Source organism: Danio rerio, chromosome 12 (assembly GCF_049306965.1).
Source record: "Danio rerio strain Tuebingen ecotype United States chromosome 12, GRCz12tu, whole genome shotgun sequence".
Classification (NCBI taxonomy): Eukaryota; Metazoa; Chordata; class Actinopteri; order Cypriniformes; family Danionidae; genus Danio; species Danio rerio.
This window is the reverse complement of record NC_133187.1, coordinates 45,850,776-45,874,260: the sequence shown is the minus strand read 5'-3', so window position 1 is coordinate 45,874,260 and position 23,485 is coordinate 45,850,776. Positions and strand designations below refer to the sequence as shown.

The 23,485-nt window shown below is 34.6% G+C and overlaps 1 protein-coding gene across 1 annotated transcript; it reads left to right on the top strand.

Moving 5' to 3' along the window:
* The first annotated feature begins 3,159 nt into the window (after positions 1-3,159).
* zgc:112964 lies at positions 3,160-19,650 on the top strand. Its single transcript, NM_001327869.1, has 9 exons — positions 3,160-3,209; positions 3,795-3,917; positions 4,527-4,550; positions 8,029-8,162; positions 8,254-8,532; positions 8,620-8,715; positions 12,615-12,762; positions 18,530-18,612; positions 18,691-19,650. The coding sequence occupies exons 2-9, from the start codon at positions 3,860-3,862 to the stop codon at positions 18,769-18,771; spliced, it is 903 nt and encodes a 300-aa protein (NP_001314798.1). The 5' UTR covers positions 3,160-3,209; positions 3,795-3,859; the 3' UTR covers positions 18,772-19,650.
* The last annotated feature ends 3,835 nt before the right edge of the window (positions 19,651-23,485 follow it).

Below are 23,485 nucleotides of genomic sequence, written 5' to 3'. Positions count from 1 at the left end.
AAGATACAGTAGGCTTCAAAAACCTGATTGGAGTGTTTAGGACAACAGATTTTAGCAGTTTTTTCACTGAACATCAAGTTAACACAGAAGCTTTGTCTGCAGGCTCTGGCTTGGTCACAATTTGAAAATGTCTGAGGATGAGGGTGTGTTACACTGTTCATGCTGGCATTTGTTGAACCTGACTACCTTCAAGTGAACAATGATTTTGTTCCAACATACTTTGAGGATTAATCCGCAAGCTCTGACGTAAAAAAAGTGAAAGTGAAGTAAACTGGAGTGAATTCAAAGCATTTCACGATTGTTTTGCCCGTCATAGTTTAGATATGAAATATCATTCATGAAGTAAACAATCCAAAATATATTTACAGGTATCACAACAAGATCAACATTTTTAAAATCATTTTTAAAATCAAGGGGCTTTTAGATAAGCAAAATCGCTTACCTGTAAGCAGTTCACGCCACTATAATGGTTGGAAACGGTTGTAACGTTGGAGGAGTTTGTTTGGCTTCTAATGATAAAAACCCATTCATTTAATGCAGGCACTTCTTTTTTCCGTATTTGAATCTTGTCCTGTAGCATTAGCGTCGGAAATTAAAGTAGACTTGTGGCCAAATATACCAAAATTAACAGAAATTCCGCATACATTTAGGATGTTGGTAAATATACCGCTGCACAGTGCAAAACAACACTTTACCGGTTGTCATGGTGCGTCAGATGAGCCTTAAAACCAATCATACTCGTTTCTGTTGAGTTTATCAATGTAACAGCCAATCAGATAATTTTGTTTTCATCCCAGCTGAAAGGGGCGGGGTTTTGTTGAAAGCGCGCTCACGTTGAATAAATTCTGGATTGACTTATTAGCAAATGAATGCTGAAACAATGTAAGTGCGAGGTTCATTTCATAGCTATTATAAAAGGATTTTTCCCATAACTTGGACTAAACGATCGTCATGTTTTGGCTGTTTTAAATCCGACCTTCTGTTTATTTACATTAATAATCGTTTTTAAGAGCAATAATACACACATCCGTATAATATTGAAGCCACACTCTTTAACTACATATTTAAATGCACATATTTTAAATAGTTTTTAACAGTTTGACTAAGTGAAGTAATTGGGTAATTGCTGATAATGGCTCGGTGAACTACTGAACTACTGTATAATACAGCCATTATAAAAATAAATACCCTTATAAAGGCAAAAAAAAAATCTTAGAAACTTGCAAGCATGCAAGGTTTATAATTTTGTTAGTAAATTCAAGACTAATGCAGGTAAACATGGTAAAAATGTATTTAAAAAATTACAATAAAATACAAAAAATTAATGGTAACACTTTACAATAACAGTACATGAATAATGATGTATTAATATGTAAACTAAACATTACTTTATTATGAATTAATGATGAGTTAAGGTATGCACTAATTATGAATTAACTTTAACATGATTCACATGAGTTTATGTGTGAATAATGGCCACCTTAATTACTTGTTAGTTTATGATTGTTTGTTAATTAATGTATTAATTACCACATTAGTTTATGCTTAATTTAACCATGATGAACTCATGATATGTTAATGTATAATTATGTTGTGACTTTACTTGGAGGGGTACATCATCATTGACCTATCCTTAATTACTCATGAAGTCCTTATGCACGTCCAACTAGTGAGTTTACACTGAATAACAATAGAAAAGTGTTCTGTCAACATCAACATGAAGAGGAGTTCATAAATAGTTAAGGATGAGTTAATAGTGATGTGCCCCTCTAAGTAAAGTCATGACATAACTATACATTAACAGCTCATGAGTTAATGTTGGTTACATTTAGCCTAAACTTAAATGTTAATTAATACATTAATTAACAACATGTCAAGTAATTAAGGTAGTCGTTATTTACACATGAATTCATGTGACTCATGTTGTACTTGAAGTTAATTCATGATTAGTGCATACCTTAACTCATCATTAATTCATAATAAAGTAATGTGTAGTTTACATATGAATACATCATTATTCATGTAGCTATTGTAAAGTGTTACCAAATTAATATTGGATCAATTAAATTGATATTTTTCGTGTGTGGAAAATTACAGTCAAATGTTTCATATGCATTAGGGAATCTCTTTTTATTCATTCATTCATTCATTCATTCATTCATTCATTCATTCATTCATTGGTGAAAACAAAGCACACAGTCTCAGCTAATACGACGAGCAGTTTAGAAAAGGAATTGTCATCTAACGAAATCAGTCAATCACACGGTGTGATTTCACACCACTTAACAATCTGGGGCAGGACAGCAGACGCTTAGAACAACAGCAACGGCGGCGGCGGCGGCGGCGGCGGCGGCGGCGGCGGCGGCGGCGGATATTTGAGACCTGCACCGAACAGAAAGATCCGTCCTTCGTTCCTCTCCGCTTATATACGCTCGCACACGCAACACAGCTGGACCGCAATCAAGCGCAGCTCTAAGAGAGACAGAGAGACCTGCGCATGCTCCACAGCGCGCATAACAATATCAGCTCCATTTGCATAAACAAAATACAAATCTTTATATATACATTTTTAATATATTTTAACTATTTTAATAAAATTATTATTTTAATATATATATATATATATATATATATATATATATATATATATATATATATATATATATATATATATATATATATATATATTAAAATAATAATTTTATTAAAATACTAAAATATATTAAAATGCATATATAAAGATTTAAAAATGTATATATAAAGAATGTATATATAAATTATTATGTTCTGAAACGTAACAGGTGAGAAAAAGACAATGGTAGATGTAGTGCGTAAAGATCTGCCTGAGGGTCCATGGCCAGGGTGAAAAGGGTCACGGATGATGCATTAACCTGTTTTTCTTTGCAACGTATATCATGACCTTTTAGGTTTCTTCATATCCTTCTCAAAGAATCCACCCAGACACAGTTTCAAACTGAACAACTTTTTCAAAAATACAAAGAGCAAACATTATGTCAAGAGATGTCATCCGATGAAGTCAAGGGGTGTCTTTTAGGTTCATCTGGTCTAGCTTGTATTGGACCCGTCGGAATGTCAGTTTGGAGATTTGACACACTGACTGAACTTGTCCCACCCATTAGGGCTACAATTAGTTAGGCCAGATTTTAACCTCACAAACGTACAAAACACATTTGAGTAAGCCTTTTCTGGTGAGTACAGTCTGTTTTTTTTTTGTCTCTGTTTGGAAGTTTTTGCTATGATGTCTTATAAATATGTGCTGTGCATACAGTATATGTGACCCTGGACCACAAAACATTATGCCTAAAATGTTATATTGCATGGTTATATTTAAGTGAATATCCAATCACACATTATATGGGTCACAAATACAGGTTTTTCTTTTATAATAAAAAAATAGAATATTAAGTTAAGATCATTTTCCATGAATACAATTAAAAACTGAACTTAATTTGGACATCTTTAAATTCTGCTTTGTGTTTATTTATAATTTTTGACTTTCAAATAGTTGGATCTCAACGCAAATTTGTCATATTTTAACAAACATTCAACTGAAAGCCTATTTTATTCAGTTATTAGAGTATACATCTCAATTTACAAAAACTGACCCTTTGTTTTTATAGAAAATGTTTTATTATAAATCAGTTTTATAGTTCTGGGTCACAAATCTGATTTAATATTTTAGAGTTTAAAATGAAAAGACGAGTATTAATAGAATTAAATGTTATTAATAAATCTAATCAAATAGTTATTTGCTCTTTTGTGCTTGCATTCAGATTCTCTGAAAGCAATTATAGGCTTGCAATGACATTCTCATACTTCTGACCTCCGCACATTTATCATGAGGGTGTTTTCAGCTTTACAATATCTGCCGGTGTTCATATCAGTCTTTTCTCTGAGTGAGTTTAAGCATCTCTTTGGAAAATATACAGTTAAAGTCAGATTTATTAGCCCCCATTTGAATTTTTTTTTTCTTTTTTAAATATTTCCAAAATGATTTTTAACAGATTCAGGAAATTTTCGCAGTATGTCTGATAATATTTTTTCTTTCTGGAGAAAATTTGTTTTATTTGGATTAGAATAAAAGCAGTTTTTAATTTTTTAAACACCATTTTAAGGACAAAATTATCAGCACCTTTAGGCAATTTTTTTTTCGGTTGTCTACAGAATAAATCATCGTTATAAAATAACTTGCTAACCTAACCTAATTAACCCAGTTAAGCCCTTAAATGTCACTTTAAGCTGCATAGAAGTGTCTTGAAAAATATCTTGTAAAATTGTTTACTGTCATCATGACAAAGATAAAATAAATTAGTTATAAGAAATGAGTTATTAAAACTGTTATGCTTAGAAATTTGTTGATGAAATCTTCTCTCCGTCAAACAGAAAAAAATTAACTGGAGGGCTAACAATTCTGACTTCAACTGTATGTTTCATTACACTTCAAAAACAATAACATACTTTCAAATGTGGCTTTATTCAAATTCTGTGATGTTTCTTTTCAACAGGCTGGGTGACAAAAGCACAGACAGGTAACTTTGGAACATTACCAGACAGTCAAACTAACTATAGAACTAACAGGGAATTTTCATATAATTCTTGCACGATTTGAACAAACATTCATATCTAAATTCATTCAAAGTTATCTGGTCTGTAACATATGGACATTGTGTGTTTCACATCATGTTCTTTTAAACATACACTGTAAAACCCAACAGTCAACTTTATCAAATGAAAGTGTAAGTGTAGTCAAGTGTAGTCAACTCAGAATTGACTGAAAGTTAATTCCACTCATTTGAAAAGAGTCTTGAACCCAGTGTTGAAGGTAATGAGTTAATTAAATACCTCATTACTTAACTTAAATGGAGTAAGTTCACAGTACTCATATAGATACGTTTTTTTTAACTCAAATGGTTTGTAGCAATCGGTTTCCTCAACAGCTTATTGGGTTTTACAGTACTCAGTTGGTTTGAGTTCTCTTCATTTATTAAGTTTTACTATTTGCTCAAAGTGCTTCATTTGCAGGATTAGTTTTTGAACTTAATTTTTTTTTTGGTTTCCTCAAATGGTTTGAGTTGCCTTCACTTTTTGGGTTTTACAGTATATATTTGGGCTGCGTGATTTAGGGAAAATCTGGCATAGTTTTGTTTTACTGCAATTTATATTTTGGATACAGTTTCAACAGATGATTTGAATAGCTCTGTATGGAAAATGTTCATTAATTTAGATCGCCTAGGACAGAGGTTTTCAAAGTGTGAGGCACGCCTCCCCTGGGGGGCGCCAGAGCATGTCAGAGGAGGCGTGCCAAAAAATATTCTATAATAAAAATATAATTATTAAGGTTAATTATTATATGTATTTTTTATCATATTTAAACGTTTTAATTAAACAAAGCTTTAAAAATAATACGTCAAAAATAAGAAAATCTGTTTTACCCAGAAGGCCATAGCTGTGAATTCGTTTCTGTTAGGCAAGCCCGCCAATACTGGTATATGCCTGCTAATACAATGGATCGGTTTCTGAGACCATATTCATATTGAACCATCATCCTAGTTTTAAAAACGGTATATTAAAATACTTGTTATTACTCTGTAAATAATTGCACTTTCATGCAAATGATGATAAAAGTGAGTTAACAGTGTGACATCTGTCTGTGTCTTATATATACTGTATATATATATATATATATATATATATATATATATATATATATATATATATATATATATATGTGTGTGTGTGTGTGTGTGTGTGTGCGTGCGTGTTTGGGAGGAGGGGGGCGCCAATAGATAAGTTGTGTCAAAAGGAAGGCCCACTGTCTTAGACTTTGAAAAACCCTGGACTAGGATGATCAAGTCTTTATCTATGCTGTAGATTTGAATAAATTATAATAAATTACAAGCTAAAATAAATAAATAAACAGTGCTTTTTGGCTTCGTCTTAATTGTTTTTCTCTTTCATAAATAATCTAATCCTGCAATGTGACTACACGCACATTGTGAAATTGATATATTGTTCTACCCAAAATACTTTCTCAGAACATACACTTCGAAAAAAAATTTCAACAGTATTTCATTTGTGTTTTTTTTAATCCAGTGTTCTAGTTTGACTTATTGTTTAAAAGAACATTTAAAGCAAACATTTCTATACTGATTATTTTAAAGTGATACAAAGGAATGTTGGTGTGTTTGCTTAGCCAGGGTTGTGTCTGAAAGCTCTAAAGTCAACATTAGAAGTATAAGTGCTTCAGCCTACATTTTTGTGAAACTTCAAAAACATACTTATACTTTTTACTGCAGTTCTAGGTAAAGTGAAGGCTGCAGGGCAGAATGAGGACATGTTTTGTTCCTTTTAACAATCATGTTATTTACAGGGACTTAATGGAGGATTAAAGGGTTGTTTTCATGCAGTTCTTTGCACAACACCCAATTAATAACATGCTGTAACAGATTCACAAAAATGTAGACATCGCCCTCTAGTGGATTTGTGATCTGAAATGAGCCACAAAATATACATGGAACATTAAATTTAGCAAAAATGCATGCATCGATGTATGAATTTCAATTTATTATTAATAAAAAAGATTAAAATTTAATTGATTTCTGACAGTTAAAAGCTCCACTTTAGTATCATTTTGAGTGTAAATGTAATTTTTTTGCCTGACGTTTACCACTTTTGATGACATTTCAAGCGAGATTAGTATTTAAGTAAGCAAATATTCCAGTGCCTATTTTGTTCTACATGATTACATCATAATGCTGTCTCAGAAATCAGTCTGAAATCACAAATGCTGCCTCCTGATAGGACAGAGAGTAAGCGGCCAAAGCTTTCAGATGCATAATCCACCCCTCCCCCCCAAAAAGAGACATTTTAAAAGATAGAAATTTAAAAAAGTTGAAAAACAATGTTTCATAACGTATTGCAAATGTTCTTGGAATATGTTTTCTTTAACTGTAAATACAAACATAAACCCACAGAGAAAACTGATATTCATTCATTCATTTTCTTGTCGGCTTAGTCCCTTTATTAATCCGGGGTCGCCACAGCGGAATGAACCACCAACTTATCCAGCAAGTTTTTACGCAGCGGATGCCCTTCCAGCCGCAACCCATCTCTGGGAAACATCCACACACACACACTCATACACTACAGACAATTTAGCCTAACCAATTCACATCAACTTTGGACTGTGGGGGAAACCGGAGCACCCGGAGGAAACCCACGCGAACGCAGGGAGAACATGCAAACTCCACACAGAAACGCCAACTGAGGCGAGGCTCGTACCAGCGACCGAGCGACCTTCTTGCTGTGAGGCGACAGCACTACCTACCGCGCCACTGCTTTGCCGAAATTTGATATATTCCAATTAATATATGCAAATTACATATAAACTTGTTTTCTAATAAAAAAAAAACTCTTAATGTTGATTAATTACCTAAGATTCCATCATGTGTCTTTAATTAAATACAGATTTTCAAAGTTGTGGTATTCCTTTGGAGTCACAGTTATGAGTCACACCAATAAGTCACAGTTATGAGCCCTTATTAATAGAGTAATTAATATTTTTTTAAAACATAGATTTAATTACTAGTTCTAATTTGTATGTCATATATGTAATTTATATTGCTATATATAAAGCAGGTCGCACACCAGAAGCGCCGCTCGGCGCCGCAACACGGCGCGCACATGACAGTTTAAAGTATCGCAAACAAGACGCGCACACTCGCATGATATTTAGCATGAAACTAATCAAATGGCGCTCTGTGGCACAGCTGAAATATGAACTGTTTCCTGAGTCGTGACTGGTCGCCGCTGACAGCCGCTGACTTGCGGCGCCGGTGTGTGTACCCTGATAAAAAAAACTATGTTTAGAATTCTAAAATGCGTGGCGCTGCGCTGCGCGCCGCGGCGACAAGCGGCGTTTCTGGTGTGCGACCTGCTTAAGACTTCTATATGGGATTATTAAAGTTGAACTATTTATTTATTTATTTTTATTTTATTTTATTGCAGTGCCTGTGATGTTCTATTCATTCGGCTCAGAAGCAGGAGACACTGTTTATACCGCTGATGGCAATGAAAACTCCACAGTTATCAACCTAGAAAGTCCTTTTGTGTTCTTTGGCCGCACATACAACAATATATATGTGAGAATTCTCTACTGTCTTACACATGTGAAAGATAAAAATGTGACATGCACGACCAAAGTTCTTTATTTTATTTTATTTTTTAATTTAGGCTAACATTAATGGATACCTTACATTCAAGCAGCCTTCATCAGATTACACTTTTCAGTACTTTCCCATCAACGGAAGCGAAGACATCATTGCTCCACTCTGGACCAATGCTGATGTCAGCGGAAATGACATCATTGCATACCAGCAGTACTCAAGTGGAGATGTGCTCACTCGCACCACTCAGGATATAAACCATTATTTCCCAAATCTGAGCTTTAGGGCTACTTGGGTGCTTGTTGTAACATGGGATCAAGTGGACTATACTTACCAATCTAACGCAGTAAGTTTTGTTTACATCTTCTTAGTCAAAGTTGCAAATGTGATACTCTCGGAGCTACATGTCAATCACTGTTCCCTGACTTTGCAGGCATCACTGTTTCAAGTGGTTTTGGTTTCAGGGAGTGATGTGTCATTTATTCTCATGAATTATGGTGACTGTGCTCTGACGCAAAATATGGTGCAGGTAAAACATGCCTTATTCAGTGCTGTGAAAAAGTATTTGACCCCTCTTTTTTTTCCATGTTTGTGAAGTTTTATAAACTAATTTTGAGAGGTGCATATGATCTGATTGATCGCAGCTGGTCTCCCATCTGCAATCATCAATAAACCAATCAGATTAATCCAAACCTACAATAAATAGCCCATTTCATCTTACTACACTTATCTTCGTTTTTGAAGAATCCCCCATCCACCACATATCCCCCTTTTCCTCCTCAGGCGGAGCTTTTAAGAATTACCAAATCTCGGACCCTCTTACATGCTCATTCACCAGAAGGGAGCCCTGGGCTCAATTACCTCCGAGCTCAGGGTTCTCTCCTGGGACAGGCATGCCAAACCTGTTATTAGTTTCAAGCAATATCTAAGTGTGAACTCTTAAAGTCAGACTTTAAGCAGACCTATTATGCCCCTTTTTACACTATTTAAAAAAAGGTCCAAATCCTAATTCTACCCCTTAGCCTCTTAGCCCTTCCCCTAAGGCAGGGTTTTTCAAAGTCTAAGACAGTGGGCCTCCCTTTTGACACAACTTATCCATTGGCGCCCCCCTCCTCCCAAACATGCACGCACACACACACAAAATTCTAGAGGTTTTCTTGCTATCTCATCATGCTTGGTTTCAAGGTGTCGCTGAAGTTTAGCAGGTCTCAAGCTGTCATTAGCCAAAATATCTTGACAAACCACACATAAAGGTCGTGGTTCATCAGCTGGTCCTGTCCACGTAAATCCTAAACTTAAATACTGATCATCATATCATCGTCTTTTGGGTTTAAGCCCTGAACTTGAAGGCTTTGAATCAGGGGGTCTCAGAAACCGATCCATTGCATTAGCAGCATGATTAGCAGGCATATACCTGTATTGGCGGGCTTGCCAAACAGAAGCAAATTCACAGCTATGGCCTTCTGGGTAAAAAAGGTTTTCTTATTTTTGATGTATTATTTTTTTAGCTTTGTTTAATCAAAACGTTTAAAATGATAAAAAAATACATATAATAATTAAACTTAATAATTATATTTTTATTATATAATATTTTTCCCGCGCCTCCCCTGACATGCTCTGGCGCCCCCCAGGGGAGGCGCGCCTCACACTTTGAAAACCCCTGACTTAAGGGGTAGATGGTCACTAATGGGCTTACCTCCTCTGATGACACATACAAAGGCAGAATGTCAATCAAAGTGTTTCTGCAGACTGTTTTTACCAAGTGTGATAATAAAAAATATATAATTAATACACTTTTACAATTAGAAATTGGTTAAAGTCACAGACTGTTGCCACACAACTGTGTTTAAACCAACACAATCTCACGGCAAATCATAACTCTTTGATTTAGTGGCTAGTTTGTATGAATACTTAAAATCTAATTCATACAAATTAGTACGACTTGCTCATCACCCAATGATGGTTGGGTTTAGGGGCGGGATCGGGTGACACACCCCTTTTTTAGTATAGTACATTTTCATACAACTGAACTTGTGCAAAATAGTACAAATTAGCCACTAAACTGACTAAACGTAAAATACTTAAGTTTTCTTGTGAGATCAAGCTGGTTTAAACCCCTCATGAAAGTGATTTTTGCATAATAGGTCCCCTTTAAAGGGATTATTTACCCAAAACTTATCAGTTACTCACCCAAAACACATATTTGTTGTTCCTATTATTAAAGTCAGTGGTTACAGAATTTTTTCTTTCTTCAGTATATCTGTTTTGTGTGTGTTCATCAGAGAAAAAAAACTTATAAAGGTTTGGAACTGCTTGAGAGTGAGTAAAATATTAAGTAAAAACTGGTATAATTGGTGGGTGAACTGTTTTTTTTAAGTTCCTTCATTCATTATCTACCGGGGCCGGGTCGCGGGGGCAGCAGTCTTAGGAGAGAACCCCAGACTTCCCTCTCCCCAGACACTTTCTCTAATTCCTCCGGGGGGGTTCCCGAGACGTTCCCAAGCCAGCAGAGAGACATAGTCCCTCCAACGTGTCTCCCCCGAGGCCTTCTCCCGGTGGGACATGCCTGGAACACCTCCCTAGGTCGGTGTCCAGGAGGCATCCGAAACAGATACCCGAGCCACCTCAGCTGACTTCTCTCGATGTGGAGTAGCAGCGGCTCTACTCCAAGCTCCTCCCGAGTGTCAAAGCTCCTCACTCTATCTATAAGGGTGCGCCTTGCCACCCTGCAAAGTAAACTCAATTCGGTCGCTTGTATCCAAGATCTTGTGCTTTAGGTCAGGGGTTCCGAAACTTTTCAGCCCGTGACCCCCAAATTAACAATGTCAGTGACTCGCGACCCCCATTTTTCAAGGTGGTTATATAAATATATAAACCTTGTAGACACAACTATAGGCATGTATAAACATAAGCACATTGACAACACATAAATGCAACAGTCTATTAACCATATATATTTTTTATATTCATTTATTAATTTATAATATAAAAAGTAAAGGCTGATGACTGATTTTTATTTGTTTATAATAGATAATAATAATATAATAATAATTTTGTTTGGTCCCACTTTATATTGTTAGCTTAACTAATATGTACTTACACAGGTATTGATAGTTTGTTACAATGCACTTATTGTGTAAATATGTGTATTTACTGTGTACTTATGCTTGATTAAATACATCTATGTAATTACATCTGTAATTAACTTTTGTAATTACATTTGTAAATACACTGTTGACCATCCCTTACTTCTTCACCTACCCTTAAACCTACCCATGCCACCAAACCTGTCCATAACCCAACCTCTATCCCAACTCAAAAGCATCACAAGTATTCTCAAATACATTATAAACACAGTAAGTACATTGTATTTATTTTGTGATGTCAGTACATAGTAGTTAAGGACACTTAATATAAAGTGGGACCTATGGTCATTCAAATAGTTTGATAAAACTTATTTGAGTTTTGGAAATCACCAAGCGACCCCTTGTCATTGTTTCGCGACCCCCCAGGGGGTCCCGACCCCCACTTTGAGAACCACTGCTTTAGGTGAGAGTAGGAGATTGGCCGTTAAAATCGAGCTCCTTCTTCACCACAACGGACTACTATTTTGACCACATTACTGCTGTCACTGCACCAGTCTCATATTCCATCCTTCCCTCACTCATCTGTTTCTTTAAGTATTTTAGATAATTAACTGTTTTAGATATTACAGAGATTGTTAGTTCTGTAAATGAACGTCGCCTCGTGGTTCCATCCCAAAGAGGGAAGAAATCACTTTCGCGAACGCTCGCGCTCAATCTGCCCAGTTGGTGGAATGAACTCCCTAACTGCATCAGAACAGCAGAGTCACTCGCTATTTTTAAGAAACGACTAAAAACTCAACTATTTAGTCTCCACTTCCCTTCCTAATCTGCAATTGTCTCTCTGGATATCACACTAAGTGTACCCCCAAAAAAATTTCCTAATACTTCCCTTCTTAGACTTTACAGACCTGAAACTTGCCTATAGCACTTATTCATTGAAATTGTTGCTCTTATAGTAGTGTAAGTTGCTTCCTTGTCCTCATTTGTAAGTAGCTTTGGATAAAAGCGTCTGCTAAATGACTAAATGTAAATGTAAATAGTTGGTTAAAAAAAACAGTTTTTAAATAGTTATTCCAATAATTAAAGGAAGTAAACTTTATTGCAAAGATAAATCTGGACAGCATTTCCCTCTAATGAATGGAGATAAAAGGTAAAAATTTGAACTTTCTCCATTTTGTATTTACTGTGTTTATGTTTGTGTAATATTAAAACTTGGTTGGACAAATATGCCCCAAAAAAATCTGATTCAAATACTTTTTCACTGCAATGTACTTTCATTGAACAAAATATATCTGTCCTTTCTTGAAATACTCTCTCAATCATTATTTTCTTGTTTGCACAGGCTGGTTTTGACACGATAAACTCAACAGCGTACTATGTTATTCCTGGGTCAAACAATGGGACCCTTATTCCAAACCTCATGAACTCCAGTAATGTCAATGTTCCTGGTCGATGGGTCTTCAGGGTGAATGGAGGATCCAGTTTACAAGGTAGCCTATTGTATAGCGTCATTAAGATTATAGATTGTCATCCTTTAGTGTTGCATTTTGCTTTTTGATTTGGGAACATTTAATACTATGAAAAACAAAACAAAGCTATCACCCACAACAGTGTACTAAAGAAGTTAAAATATTGTATTTTTAAAAAGACTGTGGAATTGTTAACCCCAAACATCACCTTCACACTCCATCAAAGATTAAATTACTTAATTAAGGCTGTCAGTAGTAGTAGTTTCAGAGTTTAAAAGTAAGTCATGATGTGATGCTTATAAATATTGACTACATCCAGCAACATGGATTAGTGGCATCTGTGGCTGCATGATTTACTAAAACAAAGCAGTTTATAGGAGTTGTTTGTTCAGACTAAACTTTACCAGACAAGATTTGTTTTCACCAATTGAGTTGTATGTTATTATTTTTAGTTCCTTAAATGGATGTGCCCCAGCCCCTAATTGGTTGAGGAAACTTGTTTGTGTACACTGGGTTATGATCAGGGCTTGACATTAACAGAGATGTATAACGAAGTAAAACTACTTCACTACTGTACACTGTTAAAAATTGTCCCGTTAAAAAACAGTAAAATACTGGCAGCTGCAGTTGCCAGCAATGTACTGTTATTTTACAGTATGTTGCTGTAAAAATACATGGACTACATTGATTTACACAATACTCAAGTGAACTCATTTTGCTCACTGAAAGCAACTGCCTCAACTTGGTCAACTGCTGAATGAGTTTATGAAGTAATGTGCTATATATGCTTAGAAGCATACTTATAATGATAACTTATTTTAGTTAATTAGAAAAGTTCGGTTTAACTCTAATGTCTTATATTTCACATCAGCACACATACATGTAAATCTGGAATCACCAGAGAGATTCTGACTGCATCAGCAACTAAACAGCCGCTATCTTTAAATAGAGAAACATGCAGAATAACATCAGCAGTTCATTGTTCATCTTTAACTCATACACTGGCTCTACTCTCCTCCACAACGGTGACACACAGAAGAAATTAGCTTCAGGTTTTACAGTAAAATACTGTTTTTTCCTTGATTTAACAGTAATCTACTGGCAGCTGTGGTTGCCAGCAATCTACTGTTTTTTTTACAGTCTATTTCCGTAGTGTAAATTAACAGTATATTACTGTTAAAATACATTTTACACTGTGTTTTTACCTCTCACACCTTTAACCCTTTAAACCCCAGAGCATATACTTCAGTTTTTATTGAAGTGTCCACACTACTGAGTGTTCAAGAAACATGTAGCAAAGCTGAAGTAAATTCATTAATTAACTGACTAATTAAATGATAATTGAGGATTAACAATGAACAAATGAAGAAATACTGAAGGGAAAAAACAAGAACAAAACATACAAAACTTTAGTCACAGCTTTATAATGAAATAACCTGAAGAACAACAAATGATTAAATCATTTAAATGATCAGTGGATGATTGAACAACTCTACAAACATCATCACCAGCTACACTTAGTACTTAATACATGTATTTTTGTATAACATCTACTAAAGTTCTTCTTGAGAAAAAGTGAAAGTTTTACGTCACCATCATGGAGAACAGAGTTTGCTTTAGTTGGGCTCTTAGCCCTGTCATTTTTAACATTTATATATATTGGCTGCTGCAATTGTTAAGAACTTTGTTTAAAAAGCTCTTTTGTTGTGGCAAGCCAGCCAAAAACCTAAATAAGATCTGGTGATGTTCAAGTTGCTATTAAATGTCTGTTCTCATTTCGTATAATAAAATTTACTGCTCCTATTCAATGTTAAATCTATTGTTTTACATTATATGTCTATATATGGCAATGATTTCTGGAAGTTTTTAAGAATATCTTGGACAATAACACCGCTCTATGGTGTAAATCGCACTCAAACAGACATCAATAATCAGCGTATGAACCTCAATAATGGTGACAACTAACAAAATTAACAGTTTAACTCACAAACAGGCAACTGAAAGTCTAAACATAAACAACAGCAGAATCAAACACAAATAAAGAAAACTGTGAGACCATTATACAACATTTATTTATACCGCAATGCATGCTGGGATATTTGTACCGTGCCACTCCCAGCATGCGTTGCAGCATGAAACATTTGAGATGTTACCATTGTTGAGATACAAGGTCAGATTCATGAGGTCTGAGTGTGTATTTGTCATAACTGAACTGTTTTTGTATGTTATTTCTTAACTGTTAAGTAATTATGGAGGTATCTTTTCTGTTTCCACTTCTCATTAATTAAATTAATACCTGCAACTAAGCATAAAATCTATTGCATGAGGCCCTTCTTCCAGAATTATAACAAAACATTTATCAGAACTAATTTCAGACAAATAGATTTCTCTATTTATTGACATTCCAACTTGATTGCTATAATACAAGTATTTTGTTAACTCTTTATTATAGTAATTGGAGAGTCTGAATTAATAAGTTCAAGGGTGAAGAGCCCAACTAAACCAGCCCCTCACTCCATTACGGTGACACAAAAAACACCTTAATTTCTGTTGGATCTCAATGAGAATAGTATGGAAGTCAAATCAGTCAGTAATAAGTGTGTCTGCTGTTGTTTGTGGAGTTGTTTAATGATCCTCTGCTGAGACTGAAGCTGTTTTATTTGATTTGATTTTATTTAATGTTGTAACTGACGTCACTGTTTGTGTTTCTTGTTTATTTTCTTCAGTAATTGTGATTATTAACAGCAGGTGTTCATCAGTGTCTGAATTCACTCATTAGTGTTCATTAAAACTGTCAGGTGAACAATATTAGTTGACTAGTGTATGAAATAGTGAACAAGGACACAAAGTGTGATTTCAAACACAGACTTCAAAACATCGAATCTGAACTCTGTTAGCTCACAGTTTTCTGCAGTTGGTTACTTTCTCGAAAACAAAAATGTTACCCAGAAAGCACTGTTTTTAACACAATATTACTGTTTTAGTAAAAAAACATTATTTTACTGTAGAATCTGACCGTTTTTTAACAGCAATTTTTTACAGTGTACTTAAGTACTAAAAGGCTGTATCTGTACTTTACTGGAGTGTTGTTTTTTTTCTCCTACTCCACTTTTACTTAAGTACATATTTTCGATGAGTTTAATACTTTTACTAAGTGGCTTAGTGGACGGGCCCGCACCGCAGGGGGGCACCATGTGACCAGGGGGCCCCACGTCGACCTCGGCTAAAATAAGGGAAGTTTTTAATAAAAAAAAAAAAAGTATTATTATTATTTTTATTATTATTATTATTATTATTATTATTATTATTATTATTATTATTATTATTATTATTATTATTATTATTATTATTAATTATTACATATTATTATTATTATTATTAAATTATTCGTATTGTTAAATTATTATTATTACATTATTATTATCATCATTATTATTATTATTAAAATATTATTATTATCCAATAACTAAATGTCTAATTAATCTAACTTGCCTAGTTAACCTAATTAAAATAATTAAGCTTTTAAATTACAATTTAAACTTAATTTTTGGTGAAGCTTGCAACAGCATAAAAGGTTATATACTGTCATCAGGACAAAATGGATTATTAGAAAAGGGATATTATTAAAACTGCATGGGATATATTTGAAAAAGATTTGCACAAAAAAAAAAAAACTTCCACAGGGCTAATAATTACAGGAATAATGAACACTTTTAAATTACATTAAATATACTGTTCTTTAGGCATCACGGTGGCGCAGTGGGTAGCACGATTTCCTCACATCAAGAAGGTCGCTGGTTCGACCCTCAGCTGGGGCTGGGTCAGTTGGCGTTTAAGTGTGGAGTTTGAATGTTCTCCCTGTGTTGGAGTGGGTTTACTCTAGGCATGGGCCGGTATATGAATCTGACAGTATGATAATCGTGGATAAAAAATTCACAGTTTGATGGTATTTTTATTACTGCTCTAAAATATATCATTTTTAAATGTCTGGGTAAAAACAGTGCTTCTGATGGTTTCATCTCGTCAAACTTAAGACTTTTTAGGACCTTTTTAAGATCATTATGAATTAAATTTTAGACTTTCACATGGCAAAACGTTAATAATTTTCAGTAATAACCAATGGATTTTTGTTTTACTTGCACCATTAAAATAAAAAATCTGTTATTTCTTAGCAACATATTTTAAATAAAGTGTCAAAACACGCAAACCTTAGTTATATACATAAATATTTTATTAGCATAACCTTTCTTTAAAAAAAGACAAGTTTTTTAAAAGCTTTAATAAACTAAATTTATGCACAACATAAATTAATCCATAAAAACATGGGGAACGTTTAAACAAATGTTATTGTGAGGATGGAAGGAAGACAATTAAACCATATTGTTAAATAGGCAATAAATGTTAATTTTATAAAACCTTTTTTGTTTGTTTGTTTGTTTGTTTGGTTGGATTTGTTGTTTTACCGATTGGCCATATAGCTTTACATGGACAATTAGTGAAAATTAAGACCTGTTTAAAAGTATTTAAGACCCACAACAGCATATTTCAGTGAATTTATTACTTATTAAGGGCTTAAATTTGAACACAACATATTTTATTTTGAGAAACATTTATTATATTTTGGAGCAGTAAACATGTCAGGCTGAATAAAGAAAATGAATCATCTGCTAGAGATACCACTGTCCTTAAAAAAAAACCTTTACAAAAAAGTAAATAAAAAAATCGATCACATACCTTTGGAACGATATTGCTTTTTGGCGGTTTTAAAACCTTGACTTTTTTAAACCGTGGTAAACCTTGAAAATGGTTATCTTCCCATATTTCCCTCCGGGTGCTCCAATATACCTGCCTGAAAGTATTTTACGTTTTGTCAGTTTAGTTGATCATTCGGATCTATTTCATTTGACTGAACTCGTACGAATTTGTTGGATTTTAAAAAGGAGGCGTGGCACCCAACCCCACCCCTAACCCCAACCTTCATTGGGTGATGAGAAAATCTTTCTAAATTGTACGAATTAGATCGTACAAATTCATACGTTAAAAAAGTTACGAATTGCTGTGAGATTGTGTTGGATATACCAACACAATCTCATGGAAATTCGTAATTTTTTCATTTAGTGGCTAATTCGTACAAATTCGTACGATCTAATTCGAACATTTTAGTACGATTTGCGTATCCCCCAATGACTGTTGGGTTTAGGGGTGGGGTTAGGTGCCATGCCTCCTTTTTAAAATCGTACATTTTATTACGACTGAACTCGTACGAATAAGTAATTTATTACGAATAAAATACTTACGTTTTTTCGTGAGATCAGGCTAAATATACCAGTCTGATCTCATGAGAAAACGTAAGTATTTTACGTTTTGCCAGTTTAGTGGCTAATTCGTACAAATTCAAAGTCGTACGAAATTGTACGATTTTAAAAAGGAGGCATGGCACCTAACCCCACCCCTAAACCCAACCGTCATTGGTGGATGAGCAAATCATACTAAATTGTACGAATTAGATCGTACGAATTCATACCAGCCACTAAATCAAAAAGTTACGAATTGCCGTTAGATTGCGTTGGATATACATTTCAAAGACATGTGGTAGGGTAAATTGGGTAAGCTAAATTATTTTAGTGTATAAATGTTTCCCATAGATGGGTTGCAGCTGGATGGGCATCCGCTGCGTAAAATGTGCTGGATAAGTTGGCGATTCATTCCGCTGTGGCGACCTCAGATTAATGAAAGGACTAAGCCCAAAAGAAATGAATGACTGAATGCTGTTCTTTGTTTCCATTAGAAAATGTCATGGGAATTCAACTGAGAGTTACTTCATTTTCAGACCTAACACTGACAAAAAACATTGAGATCTTTTTAAAGGAGGTAAGTGGTTATTTTACTGCATAGTCTGTACTAACAGATGATTTAGATAATGTTAATCTGTTTGCATCTCAATTTCAGCTACAAGAGGAGCTGGTCAAATACGGTCTGCCAGACAGCGTGAAGCTTAACTTAAGAGGAATCAAAAAGGCCCAGCCATAATATCAGCCTCATGAGAAGACATATGTGTAATATATTATAAATATTCCTGTCATTGAATATACCAAGAAAGCAAAAACAATAATATACTGAATGAAATGTTAAATTGCAGCCATGCCAGTTTTTAGTTAGCACCATATAATTTACAAAATAGGGAAGATAAACCTGTGCTTCCTCTACTTGCTACAATCATAACTTGATCATTCATTCATTCATTCATTTTCCTTCGGCTTAGTCCCTTTATTCAACAGGGCTTGCCACAGCAGAATGAACCACCAACTTATCCAGCATTTGTTTTACACAGCGGATGCCCTTCCAGCTGCAACCCAGTACTGGGAAATAACTTGATCATATATTAGGACAAATATTTATGCCAATCAGATTGTATTTACACTGTTGTTGCTCAAGGAAAAAAGGATGGAGGTCAATAACTCTTTTTAAGAGCATTCCGCTGTGGTGACCCTTGATGAATAAAGGGACTAAGCTGAAAAGAAAACGAATGAATGAATAAGCCAATTAAATTGAATGTAAAATGTCATGTATGTTTCTTTGCTCACCACAAGAGGGAGCAAAACGCTAATTCTTAGACTTGGAGTGAAGACACGCCTTGAAATGTGAAACTTTGCGTTTGTGATTTAGAAAGGAAGATGTCATTGTGACCCACGGTTTACCTCATGGGTTTAAGCTTGACCCCCATCATCATATTACTAACATTTAAAGTTTTGACATTGTTTCAAAAGCCTGCCATACCATTTTTTTCATGACCGGTCAGTCTGTTGAGTAGTAAATTGATGTTATTTGGTAAGTGCCTTAAACTGTTGTTTAAGTGATGTGACCTTAACTGCCCATTCAAAAAAAAATTGAATAAAAACTTTAATATTATGTCATATTTTTATGTAAATTATTTGTGTGAGGACGTTTTGGTTTTTTGTTTACTTAAATTTGTTATACTGTAATTTCTTGTGTTTTTTTTTTGTAAAAAGCAAGATACATATCCTACACTCTCAGAAATAAAGGTACACGAGCTGTCACTGGGGTCGTACCTTTTCAAAAGTACACATTTTTACCTAAAAGGTCCATATTTACACCTCAAAAGTACATATTAGTACCTAAATAGTACAAAAGTGTTCCTTTTAAAATTTTAGGTACTAATATATACTTTTGCGGTACCAATATGGACCCTTTAAGTACAAATGTGTACCTTTTGAAGGTACCACCCAAGTGACAGCTCTTGTACCTTTATTTCTGAGAGTGTACAGTTTCTCAGAAGGAAGAAAAATGTGTGCGTATTTGAACCAGGGGTAAGCAAAATTCAAAATGCATGCTGCATTTGTTAAAATGTGTACAACTTATTTTTTATACAGCTAATAATTATATTTGGAAAATATATTTATGTAAAGAAATAGGGCGGCATGGTGGCTCAGTGGTTATCAATGTCGCCTCACAGCAAGACGGTCGCTGGTTCGAATCCTGGTCGGGTCAGTTGGCATTTCAGTGTGAAATTTGCATGTTCTCCCCATGTTGGTACGGGTTTCCTCCGGGTGCTCCAGAGGAAGCTCCACACAGTCCAAAGACATGTGCTATAGGTGAATTTAATAAACTAAATTGGCCGTTGTATATGAGTTTGAGTTCGAGAGTGTATGGGTGTCTCAGCAGTGGGTTGCAGCTAGAAAGGCATCCGCTGTGTAAAACATTTTTTGGAATAGTTGGCGGTTCATTCCGCTGTGATGACCCCTGATAAATAAAGGGATTAAGCCGAAGGAAAATAAATAAATAAATGTAAAGAAATAGGCTAAAGCTAAGCCAAAATGTGAACATTTTATAAAAGAGATTAAGCAATATGGGAATACACTGTATAACTTTAGAAACAGAAACGCTAAAAGAAAACATGAAGCATTATGTTGATTCATTTGTTAATTAAATGTTTTTATTATTATTTCTATTTTTTTTTTTTACCCCTGGCAAATATGTTTATACTTTTGATTGTATACACTCTCAGAAATAACAAAAAAAAAGTGCACGAGCTGTCGCTGGGGTGGTACCTTTTCAAAAGGTATACATTTGTACTTAAAGGGTCCATATTGGTACCTCAAAAGTATATACTAGTACCTAAATATTTTAGGAGGAGCACTTTTGTATTTTTAAGGTACTAATATGTACCCTTGGGGTAATATTATGGACCTTTTAGGTACAAATTTGTACCTTTTGAAAAGGTACCACCCCAGTGACAGCTCGCGTACCTTTATTTCTGAGAGTGTACTGTTAATAAACTTTCCCTCATGTTTATTTTTATTGTTGTGATATGTATATGTTTGTACATATTTCATGATTGTAAACAAAATCTGTTATATTCTTGGTGTTCTCTATGTGGACACATGGTGGCGACAGAGAAGCCTGTCTGTGTGCTTTCTCAAACTCAGAAATAAAGGTACGCGTGCTGTCACTGGGGTGGTACCTTTTCAAAAGGTACACATTTGTACATAAAGGGTCCATATTGGTACCTCAAAAGTATATATTAGTACCTACAAATTTTAAGAGGAACAGTTATAACACAGGTATTATAATGGACCATTCATTAATTTTCTTTTCGGCTTAGTCCCTTTATTAATCTGGGGTCGCCACAGCAGAATGAACCGCCAACCTATTCAGCATATATTTTACACAGCAGATGCCCTTCCAGCATCTTTGGGAAACATTCATACACACTCATACACTACGGACAATTTAGCTTACTCAATTCACCTGTACCGCATGTCTTTGGACTGTGGGGGAAACCGGAGCACCTGGAGGAAACCCACGCGAACGCAGGGAGAACATGCAAACTCCACACAGAAATGCCAACTCACCCAGCTGAGGCTCGAACCAGCGACCTTCTTGCTGTGAGGCGAAGGCACTATAATGCGACGCCTGATATGGACCAGTTAGGTACACATTTGTACATTTTAAAAAGGTACCACCCCAGAGACGGCTCATGTAGCTTTATTTCTGATAGTGCAGGGTAAAAAACCTAAATGTTTGACCACGTGAAGTGCATATGAATTAGCCTAAGTTTAAAATAAGACCGCCGATTTTCCTTCAGTCAGATATGTCATTTTCATCCTTCTTCACATTTATATCCCAATAGAAGATATCTAATTTCTTTCTTTGATAAAAAATCCAAAATTATAATCAATAAAAATCCACACAAATAATTAATAAATCAATAGTAGTCACTGTTTTAACTTTATATTTCACAGACTATTTTCATTCATTCATTCATTTTCTTTTCGGCTTAGTCATTTTATTAATCCGAGGTCGCCACAGCGGAATGAACCGCCAACTTATCCAGCACGTTTTTATGCAGCTGATGCCCTTCCAGCTGCAACCCATCTCTGGGAAACCAGACAATTTTTATAACTAATAAATTATAACAGTAGTAAGATAAATATTTATTATTTTTATTACAGAAAGCACACATTTACAACTTTCTAAAATTGTTCATGCAAAAGCCGAATAATTAAACTTTTTAAATTATTGTCATTATCCATCTGCTATATTCAAGCGAAACTTCTTTTGGGTATAAGATGTATTGCACATTTACATATGATAAGTTCGGCGGGGGTTTGGGGCTGGGTGCTTGGGGGTTCGTCCAGTTTTAATTTCATGTTATAGTAAGTGGTCATAATACATTATTACTCTGTGTTGAAGTTAAACATTTCATTTAATGTATACACACGCTAATATCCTCTCAAAATATTTAGATATATTTGCAATTGGGCTGCAGGGTGGCGCAGTGGGTGGCACGTTCGCCTCACAACAAGAAGGTCGATGGTTCGAGCTCCGGCTGTGTCAGTTGGCATTTCTGAGTTTGCATGTTCTCCCCATGTTGGCTTGCGTTTCACCCACAGTCCAAAGTCATGTGTAATATGAATTGGGTAAGCTAAATTGTTCATGTGTGTGAATGAGTGTGTATGGATGTTTCCCAGTGATAGGTTGCAGCTGGAAGGGCATCTATTACATGAAACATATCCCACAAGTTGGTGGTTCATTCTGCTGTGGCGAATGAAAATGATTTAATATATTTAAACACAATCGTATACTCCTAAATATGACAATTTAATATTTTACCCTTAAGATTTTTAATGTTTACATGTTGCTAACAACCTTCTTGTAGTTGTTATTTAAAGATATAAATGTATTGTTTAATATGATTTAATATAAAAATCATCACATACAGTGTAGCAAGTTTTGAAAAACTTGAGTCCCTTTACATATATAGAACACAGTTAAAGTCAGAATTATTAGCCCCCTTTTGATTTTATATAATTTTTTTTGTATTTCCCAAATGATGTTTAACAGAGCAAGGACATTTTCACAGTATGTCTGATAATATTTTTTCTTCAAGAAAAAATCTTATTTGTTTTATTTCGGCTAGATTAAAAGCAGTTATTAATTTTTTAGAAAAACATTTTTGGGACAAAATTATTAGCCCCTTTAAGCTAATTTTTTTTTTCAATAATCTACAGAACAAACCATCATTATACAATAACTTGCCTAAACCTGCCTAGTTCACCTTATTAACCTAGTTAAGCCTTTAAATGTCACTTTAAGCTGTATAGAAGTGTCTTGAAAAATATCAAGTAAAATATTATTTACTGCCATCATGGCAAAGATAAAATAAATTCGTTATTAGAAATAGGTTTTTAAAACTACTATACTTACATGTGCTGAAACAATC